Genomic DNA, 11,086 nt, shown 5'->3' with positions numbered 1-11,086 from the left:
CAAGGTTGCTGATGCCAAAGTAGACAGTCTTCTGTTGAAATGCATTGATTGCATAATCAACCTGAAAATGACCAAACTGAGATTTAAACCGAAGACCATATCCAAGCCCCAACCCACATCCTGGTTTGCCCTGCCTCAGTGCTGGATTTCCTGAAACTCTCATACAAAATTGAGTTATTGATGAGATAATCACATGAGAATGAGTCTAAAGAAATACACCATAATAGATGAGACAAGCAGATTGCCAATCATGTTAAAAAGCAAGCTAGGCTGATAAAGAGATATGAGTCAGGAAGACAAAGTGAAAATGTCGAGACTTCGTTGGGCTGACAATATAAAGACATAATACCTTGGCTTGAAAACCACGAAACCCTAGATCAAAATGGATGATTGATTTTTTTTTTTCTTTAAAAAAAAGGAGAGGAAGAAGAAGAAGATATAGGAGAACAAGCTTTATTTGTACTCAAAAGAATTCTAGTCCTTTGGTCTTTCAAAAGGTAGCACACTGTGTATATATATATTATTTTATATATAAGTAAAAAATGATTTTATTAAATAAGGTAGCACACATGTTTCACCAAGTGGTGCATGCACAGAACCCACATCTTTAGCTGCCTCATGAGGCCCTGATCACATTAGAGCAGATTTGTGGTGAGGAATCAGCAATTTCATTGCTCCAATTGGCAAAATAGTTTTCATGAAATCTAAACACTGTTTCACAACGGAGCTCATCAGGACTGGGTTGCTCTTATTTTTAGAAACCTGCAGCTGATTTGAGTTCTTGATCCAGCAAAATAGACTAAAAACATAATATAATTCCTTCATGAAATGCTGGGGATTATGGAAAAATTGGAACAAGAGTGAAGAGAAATCAATAAATGACAAGTTTATATCTGGCCTTGGTTTCCATCTATCTTTTCAATGATATAATAAAGTTGTGCTCACACTAGATACTTGATCTTTTAATCCATGGCTTATATTTTTGAGTTGACTTTGTGCTAATGGGGCTTCCTTCCCAGTGAAAGCTTCTTATCTCAACCAGCTAGCTCTATAGATCCATATATTGTACTGGCCCAAGCCGAACACCAACCCAGGAACAGTGTTCCCAGTATTACAATTCATGGCACATTTTTAACATTAAGGAAGTGTGTTTAAACTTAAATCCTTAAGGGAATGCAAATCTGCAACTCACATTTTGAAACAGAGTGAAAGAATGGTAACTCACCTGGTAAAAATATGAAGAAGTTTTAAAATTAATTGTAGGTGATTCAACTGAAAGTATTTAGAAATAGCTTTTCTATTAAAAGATGTGAAGTTAGCATATGACCTTCCTAAGTTTTCTAACCATCATAGCAGACTCTGGACCAGCAATAACATAAATGAAAAATGGATGCACAAGAAAACAAGAAAAAAAGTATACAAATCTATCAAATAGACAGATTTTTACCCCATGCATCAATCTTACAGCAGATATCATGATTAACCAATTCAAACAAGACATTTGGTGACAGATCCAGTCTACAATGACAGTACCCTCTCATTACCTCAGGAAAAGAAATTTCTAAATTTTTTTTCCTGCAGCTAGGGAAATTGTCATCTCTCTGCTCTTTTATTTTTTTTTTCTCTTTATTCTTTAAACCAAATTAGGCTGAACACAGCCAAAAAGAAAATGCTTACCTTATGAGAATAGAAAATATAAAGATCAACAGTCATACAAGAAAAACCAAGGCCCCTGAGTTCTTAAGCCAAAAACAACCAAAAAGAAACATGGTTCTCTATGCAAACAAGGACCATCAAAAAACTGGTCACAGAAAAAAAAAAAAAAAAAAATCACGTCATTTGACTGCTCCTTCACCTGTGAAGGATGAGAGCAAAGGCCTCTGATGGATTGGTCCATTACTGATGTTAGAGGTCTTATTAAATTCCCTTTCACTTGAAGATCTTTATAGACAGATTTCAAACTCCTATTCTCTGACAGAAACTATTGTCCAGCAATAACAATTCATCACACTTTGAGTTAACTTGAAATAAAAAAATAAGTGAATTGAGTTTTTCCAGTTAGCATTTCTTGCAATTCATTAATGTTTTCAATGGGTTGTAAGTTAAGATCTCTGGTTTCCTAATATAGTTCCATCATAAGGAAGATGTAGCAACACTGTTCAAGGAATTGTGCCAATGAGCTATGGCTCAACTGGCACTTCCTTCTCTCATAATAATGGATGGAAGGTGAGGTCAATGGTTCAAGACCCACTAGGTGCATATGTAATTGACCAATAAAAAAAATTGTTAAAGGAATTGTCAAGTGACATCAATCATAAGTCATTACCATCATTCACTAGATGAATAACCATATAATTTTTTTTTTTTGGTAAGTAGATAAATAACGATATAATTGTGATGTATATATCAATATTAGATTAACATTTTGAAAATATACTCCAATACAGTGCATGAAAACTTCCAAGAGAAACTGTTTAATCTATCATACATGAGAAAAGCCTTATATTTAGTAACCCATATATCAACCTAAGATTAACAATATGCCAATGGTCCCTGGACCAAGTTTAGTTATTATTGAATCTTTGTATTTAGCTTCTTTACTTTTGGAAGTTGTTAGTTCAGTTTTGATTAAGCTTTCCTAAAATAGGGGTAAGTTCAGTAATTTCCGGATTTTCTAGAATAGGCTGTAATGTGCATACCAAAGGCCCATGAATCTTATTTTATGTTTTGGGTCCTTTTTCTATTCCGTTTATAAGTCCTTAATTACTTTTCTTTGTTATTAGGAATCTGATCTTTCTACGAAAAAAGGTCATTTAAAAAATTAGAAGCCCTGGTCTTTCTAGGAAAGGGATTGGTAATAGCCTATATAAAGGCTTCATGTAATTAGTAACACATATAGAGAGATTGGAATTAACAATATTACAATAGTGTAAATACCTTCTTTTTCCTAAGTGTTGATTACTTAGGAAACCTAGGTGTGATTGCCTAGGGTTTATCTTTCTTTTCTTCTTGTTCAATTTACTGTTTTAACTCGAAACAGCCAACAAATTCCCTCAAGATTCACTCAAATCCATTCTTTTTATTACCTGATCCTACATAATCCATCAAACATCAAACCCCATTCAACAATCCCAATTTAGTGCTGTATTTAAAAGATCCTACATCAAAACCAATATTAGAGCCTACTAAAGCTTCTGTCCTGTGTCAATCTCCTTCCCCCACAAGTAACGGATTGAGGATAAGATCATAGGTTCGGTCCTATTCAAGCATGTCAGCTGTGTACTTTAAAAAATCAAAAAAGGGGGGAGGGGGGGGAGACCAACCTGCAAAGTCTGAATTGTCAAATCTCGCTGCTGTATCTGCATTTTTTGATCTTGCTCCAACTGTAATAGTTGAGCAACTTGATTTCTGAGCTGAGCATTTTGCTCCTTCTCAATTTTAAGTTTATCCACCAGCATAATATTCTCTGACTGCATCAAATAAGATAATGAAACGGTTCACTGACATGCTTAACTGAACAAGCAATATGATCTATCCTGACAGTAAAAGACCTTTTTTTTTTTTTTTTATAAGGACAGTAAAAGACCAATTTGGAACAGACTTTTCTGTTGAGCTAATTAAAACACCAATTACATAACCCCGGTGAAACAACATAATTAACAAATAAAATATAATTTCAAACGTTGTGACAAGCTAGAGATAAATTTAACTGCAAACTATTGGGCAAATAAATATAGTAAACGTCGCTTCAGAGCTAGTAAAAAGTGTAAAATTACCATTCAAATACCATATAAGTACCACTCAAACGTAAGAAGTTCACTCATATCTACATGACATACATTAAGAAATAAAAAGCAAGAGTATACAGCATCTTAACCATCCTGTACCAGCAGAAAACATGAAAAAGATTGCCCCATAGTAATATAGTTCCCAGTAAGAGTCTTGATGCTAATCAGTGAACAGGGTGGGAGGGGTTTTTTAGTTGCACCTTTTTTTGTACAGTGGGAGGGATGGCAGTAGGGTTCATTTCTGCCATGAGATGTGGTGCACAGAGACATACTGAAGAGTTTAGTTTACAAATCCTTCTCCTTGGCAGACAAGGACACTACAGTGGTAAACAAGATAGCTTGTCTGCAGGGGTTTTGCATAGGTGTCCTAATTTTTGAAATACCTCTACAAGATTGAGAGGTGCACACCATGTTAATTTATTTTGAGCTCTTGCAGGGAGCTAAGGTGCGGGGGGTTTGAGAAGATACATGAGGTTGGCAGCACAGTAGTACTAATTATTTGCGGTTAGCTTTTTAAAATAAGGCCTTTGTTGGCTGCCGCAGACATGTTGCTTGGAATGAAATTTGGTGAACTCACACTTCCACTGAGGAGCTTTTCATTGTTTGTATAGAAGCCCTCCAGAAAATCCTCAAGGGGGGTTATTAAAAGAAATTGGGATTAATGATACCTAGTGTAAAAGGAATGAGGAGTATGTAGATCATGTCTTACTACATGAGGTTAGCCTGAGGTTTCTGAGATTTAGCATGCAAAGTTTGATGAAAGAGGTTAGCCTGGAATGTGTTTATGTGGAGTATTATGCTGGAATAAGATAAACCTACAAAAGTATAGCATGGTTCACTCACCTTACCAAGCTCACTTTCCTGAAGAGCGTTTTTTATTTGCTTTTGGGATTTGTCATTCCCTATTCCACTTCCATTACTTAATCAAATTTTTCCTATTTTCTTTTCTGTAAGTGCTAGCTACTTAGGTGTTTGTGCCATTTGTACACTCCCCGCGTACATTGGTCGCATCTGCTTCAGTGCATTTTAGTAAAATTGCTTACCTATTCATAAACGTGTGTTGTGTGCGCACTAATTAGTAAGCCATATCCAACTTGGGATCCATTTAAGCAAACATACATGGCTGAATCAAAAAAGAGTATTTCCACTCCTGAAAACCTGATCCAACTGGTACGCAGACCTTCCACAAATTACTAACACTTTTCATCAAAATAGAGTGAAGGGGATATACGAGGCTAATCACCAAATAAGATTCAATAAGCTAACATGGGGGACAATGTAAAAACTTCATGTGAACATATAAATCATTATGGAAATGGAAAACTATACCAAAATCATGTAGTTACAAAACCTTTAAATCTGATTGCAGTGTGAGAGAAACTTTCCACGCCTTTTGAACTTCATTGAAGAGTAGGACAGACTGATCATTTGCATCTTTAAGAGCCTGTTTTAGTCCCAAAACCTCTTGTGTCAGATCTTGGATTTCTTTCCCCTTTTCATACAACTCTTTATGTGCACCATTTGCCTACAAGATTCATTACAAACTAAATGTTAGGAAGAAAATCTGTCAAAACTGTGATTTCTTTGGGAAGTACAGTGCACCAAAATGCATTGATTATATTTTGTGGACTTGGAATCTTTATTTGGGAGAGAAAATGAATCCTCTAATCAACCCCTAGCTTTAACTGTACAAGAGCTTCTTCTACATAACTATCTTTACATAAATTTTTTCTGTGGCACTTTTTTCTCTAAGATATAGGGTCCTTCCCCCCAAAAACCATAAAGTAGTAAATTAACTTTGTTAGACTCAACATTTATTTTGGGAGAAATCAGGTCCTCCAATCAACTCCTCACTTACAACCGTAAGGGAGTAGCTTCTCCTTTTATTTTTAAAACAAAAATCTCTTTGGACCATTTTTCTCTAGGCATGGGGTCCTTGCCACCCGGCAGCATTCTTAAGTTTTCATTCAGTGGTCATATGGGAGTTCATGGCACCCTACTGTTCATACCTCATTGTTATCACCCAAAGGCAGGTTAAAATTATCAAATCAAAACTAGTGCCACAAAGTTTCTCTCTACAGAATGAACAAGTTTATGAAAGCAAGGCATAAGCATTATCACCTACTCTTTAAGAATAGGAACTAACAACATCTCTCCATTTCTTAATCGTATCTCGATTGCCAAGGCTTAGCACAGCATTTCGGGCTCTGCTAGAGAAATTCAGAGATGATTATGTCTCAGACAAATTCTTTACATTGGGACTTATGTTAACAATCATCAAAGTTTTCGAACTTCCACCTACAGAAAGAATAAGATTTTATTTTTTTTTAAAAAGTAATAGTTGGTTAAGAATGAAAATTAAAAGCAGAGAACTTTTCACAAGACCAAAGAATAAAGATACCAAGAGCCTTGTAGCTCAAAATCATTGCTTGGTCTCCTTTATGAGTAAAACCAGGGTTCAAGTCCCACCTCCCCCACTCATTGTAACAATTGAATCATTAAAAAAGAATAATGATAATTCTATTAAAGATCACTGAAAAGAAGGGAGAATGAGAAGAAGAAAAGCCAGTGTGGTAGAGTTCCATATTTAAGCATGTGAATCTTAATGCGGACCAATCAGCCTCTGACGCAAGTACATTGTTAATGTCCATCTGGAGTAAAAAAAAACAACTAGCTGCATTTATAGAGCTGATAGTTGACAATCTCTTATGTGGGGATCTACTCACTATACTAATACAAGTACATGAACCTGAGGCCCGGAATATGTTCTCTATTTTTAAATTTTTTTTTTAAGATTGGTGTTTTCTTTATCACAATTCTCAGGCAAACCCAAGTGCTTCTGAGATGTAGTAGGAGAACTTTTGGGACGGTTTAATGTAACTTGACACAAATCCAATTGAATATGTTCTCTTTAGAGTTGTTTATAATACTACTCCCTCAGTTAAAACAAGAACATATCCAATATGACAGGTAGCATTAAGTTTGATTTAGTGAATTTGGCGCCTTATCCCAATAGGACCTGTAATAGACAAGTACTAGTTGGTTTATAAATTTAAGACTAGGGCATTCCCCTAGCTGCCCCTATATGCTTAGTTTATCCAGGAACCTTCCATCTAGTGAATAGGAAAGTTGGGTTTAGTACCATCAAAATCTCTGCTTATCGAGCGGCCATCATCACTTAAAGGACGAATATGCTGCATGGTTTGTAGTAATTAGTTACCATCCATGAACTTCAGACAGAAAACTGCAAATGAATGTAATACATGAAAATAGATGCCTAAAGGATACTGATTAGTTAATTAGAGAACAGCAGACCTCAAATTTTATGCTGGTTGTGCTGCTCCATTTGGTACTTGCTGGCTCATTCAGATCTAATCCATCTGCTAATCGAGACAAATTCACACCTCCGCTCCCTGAACGGGAGAAGTTGTCCATGGGGACACCATGGACCCCGATCTCAGGTGCAATGGAATGCTGATAAGTAAAAGAAATTAGAAATCTCAAAATGTATGCTGCAAATTTCCACTCAAACTAATATCTTTGTTTTAAATTTATTGATTGGTTTTTCTAAATGTAGGTCAAAGTGGTTCGGAAAGTCCCCATAAAGATCAATTCCAATTTGCAATATGTTTTTCCATCTTTCTCACCAACAAATAATAGTAATGAAGCAGAAATAAACCTGAATAACAAAGGACTGCTGAGCAAGCCATTCTGGTCTCGGCCTCCTATAAGCTATTAAGACATTTGAATCATAGAGCCCCTTGTCTAATGATACATCAAGCTTCTCACTTCCACCAAATAAGTTCGGATGTTTGATGTAAAGACTGCAATAAACAAACTGAACCCTTTATTTCGACAATGCCATAGTTCTCCATATGGTTAGAGAGCTAAGTAAAAGAAGTTAAATTCCTAATTTCAAATTTCACATTTTTTTGATTACCAGAAAAACATAAAAAGAAAACCAGCTAAAAACAAAGCCAAATTTTGATTTCAACAAAGTTGAGTGAAGCTTTTTATTCCCTTACGCCAAACAAGTGAGGAAAAAAAAAGTTTCAACTTTTATATATCTTCTCTTTCCCTTCATTTATCATCTCTTTTAAAATTTAATGAACCCATATAAATCCAAAAAACAAGAAAGCACCATCTAGAGAATGTTGACCCAAAATAACAAAAATCAGAACCTTACCTTCCAATTACCAGAGAAAGAGGACTGCCAGTGCTCCTGTTAGAAGGAATTAGAGTGAGAGAGAGAGAGAGAGAGAAATCAATTACTGGGTAAGGAAGAAAAAGATAAACAAAGCATGAATTGAGCAAGAACCTGAAAGGAGTAAGCATCAAAGAAGCACATAGCTTGTGAGTGAGGTCAACATTTACATCAATCTTGGCTGTCACACACACACACACCCCACAAAATCAAAATGGGCACATTACTCATCATAAACACTGGTTTAGAAATCAACTGCAACCATATATTTACTGAGAAACCAGCCAATGACCACTAAACACACATCATGATCATGATTTCCTATACCATAAAGAGGACATTATTATTTTATAATAAATTTAAACCAATGAAAGGGGCTCAAAATATTACCAATGAAAGGGGCTTTACATCCCGAGACTTAGACATTACCTCTGTAACAAACCTCTTTTTCAAGGTTCACCAATTTTGCGTTTTTTAACCCTCGTGTAATGTTTGGGCGGGGGAGGAGGCTGCGGGGCATCATCCTTAGGCTCATCATCGTGCTGCAAAGACATTAGATGCATTCAATCAATATTTGGTGAAATGATAAGGTGTGTGAACTGCAAAATAGGCCTATACATCGTAATTAATGGTATTGTACCATAGAGCTGCCTTTGTGTCCTATTTTGTGTCCATCTGTCCCACAAGTGGGAGCTCTTCTAGCACGTTGCGGTCAACCTTGTGGGGGTGAGGGCTGATGAAGGAGATGCTCGTCCGGTACATCAGTATCTGGCTGAAGAGTATCAATCCCAACTGGAGGTCCTAGAGGGTCAGATGAGGATGGGGTAGGTGGGTAATGATGCTCTGTGTACAGGCCAGGAGTGGGGATCATTGTCATGGGTTCAGTACGGGGTGGGTCTATGGGCAAAGTGGGTGCACTGGAGCTGGTGGATGGGTTTGAGGGTGTCTCGGGGTGCATAGGAGGGGTCAACTGAGAATGAATACCGAGATCGAAACTGGGCTGTGAAGGTGGGGTGGGTGAAGGGACCTCGGGCTGAGGAGATGCATCTACCATGGGTGGAGGGACCTCAGGCTGGAGAGATGCGTGCGGGATGGGTGCAGGTATCTCAGGACTACTTACAACCCGAGCGGTTGTTGCACACCGACCACGGCCCCTAGCTGCACTTGTCCTTCGGCTTGCTGTAGCAGGCCGACCATGGCCCCTAGTTGCACTTGTGCTTGGGCTTGCTGTAGCAGGCCCACCACGGCCCCTAGCTGCAGTAGCACGGGTCAGTGTACGTACAGGTGCTGCGCTTGTGCTTGGGGTTGCAATATCTGCTGATTTAGTCTCATGCCCATTGTTTGCCTCTTCATTTGGTGTAGGACCACCACCAAGCCCAGCCAGATCATTTAGGACGCGTCGGACATGGTTGTGGGCTCGGCTGCTTACAGGAAGCATCTCCAACAGCGCTAAATGGCTTTCAATCTGAAACCGAGAAAGAACCAGTACAATTAGATTTGAGACATTTACGTATCAATTGTAGAATGGATAATATAGTACTTATTAATCTACCCAAATACTCAACTAAGATATATCTAATTAGAACACATTACCGATATATCTAATTTTGCGCTGTTGCGGTCGACATACTTTCGAGTGACTGGACGGTACCAGCAGTAATAGTCATGATCGCAAGGCATCTCACCAGTCTGAGGAGGTGCATGGCAAAGTCGTTGTCGTCTCTCATCCCATGTAAGGATATACGGTCCATGCTCCTCCCTCCAATTCTTCTCCACCTTCCCATGCAAGTCTATTCTATGCAGTCTTTCATCGTACACAACATGGTCGGGCCGCTCTTGCGCCAACCCAAACTGACGAAGGACACGATCTGGGTGGTGTATCTCTACTATGCAAAAACACACAAGTGGCACCCTTGCCGTCCACGTATCCCTCCCTGCAACGTAAAAGTCAGGAAGGTGGCCGAAGTCTGCCTCGTATGGCTGCCACACAATCTACAATAGAAACAAAAAACAATTATCATAACATCAAGTTTATTAAAACAAGGGAGAATACATAGATAAAGGGAAAAACAAAAATTAAAACAGAAGATGTGTTAAAGGATGAAACAATCATATTCTTAAGGAAAATTAACATAACCAAACAGAATTTTTGTTTGCCATACTTGGTCCGGCTGAATTCTAACTAATTGCTCGCGATAGTGGATCAAGGCCATGCCGGATGGCCTACTCTTCGAGCTTGGCACCCGCACCCACCTACAGTTAGAAGCGAATAACATAAGATAAGATAATACCCATGTTATAGTTACTAAGAAGAGTACATTGCACACACAATATTAGAAAAATACTTACTTAAATGCAAGTGGAGCATATGGCCATGGGCCATAATCACATCCAGGTGGGGGCTCTATCCTCGGGCACAAGAATGGCAACCTTGCCCATGCCCAATACTGGACCAATGTGCACGCCCCACCAATCTTCGATGCCCCTTTCTCGCTTGCCCGACACAACTCTCTATACAACCAGGCCAAGCAACCACTACCCCAACTATACTGTGGCGGATCACGAAGGTCACGCAGGAACGCCAAGAACATCAAATGCACCCTATCTCCCGACTTGTCCATGAAAAGCTTATCCCCTAGCAATGCTAAAATATAGCACCGAGCATACTGGTGTATCCGCATCTCCGTTGCGTCATGAGGCAGTGGCACTGCAATGGCGTGAACAAGGCGGCTGATGAGAATTCTTTGCCCCACCAAAGTTTTGTTGTCATTCGCCGGAGTAAAACCAAGCAACTCCATGCACAGATCTCGCCAATCCCCATCCACCACAGCAGTCGGCCCAACCAAGACCTCACCGTCTATAGGAAGTCCGAAAATGACCTCCACATCTTGTAGGGTGATTGACATCTCACCATGTGGAAGATGGAACGTATGCGTTTCCGGCCGCCATCGCTCAACTAGGGCCGAAATTAGGCAATGATCTATCTCTCTGGAAGGGGCCCTAAACAATCCTTCCAGCCTTAGCAACTTGATAATGTCAATCACCCGATTATCTCCCATCTGAATGCTTGCCATCTCCTTAGTGCGACCACGGC

The 11,086-nt window shown here is 38.7% G+C and overlaps 1 protein-coding gene and 1 long non-coding RNA gene across 2 annotated transcripts; both read right to left on the bottom strand.

The window, feature by feature from the left end:
* On the bottom strand, window positions 1-8,232 carry LOC142631058 (outer envelope protein 39, chloroplastic-like). The gene is made up of 7 exons (XM_075805133.1): window positions 8,107-8,232; window positions 7,975-8,010; window positions 7,468-7,612; window positions 7,104-7,262; window positions 5,140-5,313; window positions 3,324-3,470; window positions 1-150 (listed from the first exon to the last, which is right to left on the bottom strand). Exons 1-7 carry the CDS (start codon window positions 8,121-8,123, stop codon window positions 136-138), a joined length of 693 nt encoding a protein of 230 aa, XP_075661248.1. The 5' UTR covers window positions 8,124-8,232; the 3' UTR covers window positions 1-135.
* Window positions 8,233-9,824: 1,592 nt separating this feature from the next.
* Window positions 9,825-10,504, bottom strand: LOC142630964 (uncharacterized). The gene is made up of 3 exons (XR_012843474.1): window positions 10,342-10,504; window positions 10,155-10,245; window positions 9,825-9,984 (listed from the first exon to the last, which is right to left on the bottom strand). It is a non-coding gene; the product is annotated as an uncharacterized LOC142630964 (long non-coding RNA).
* Between the last annotated feature and the right edge of the window lie 582 nt (window positions 10,505-11,086).

Source organism: Castanea sativa, chromosome 4, assembly GCF_040712315.1.
Source record: "Castanea sativa cultivar Marrone di Chiusa Pesio chromosome 4, ASM4071231v1".
In the NCBI taxonomy this organism is placed as follows: Eukaryota; Viridiplantae; Streptophyta; class Magnoliopsida; order Fagales; family Fagaceae; genus Castanea; species Castanea sativa.
Note: the sequence above shows the minus strand (reverse complement) of the source record. Positions and strands in the feature narration are given on the sequence as shown.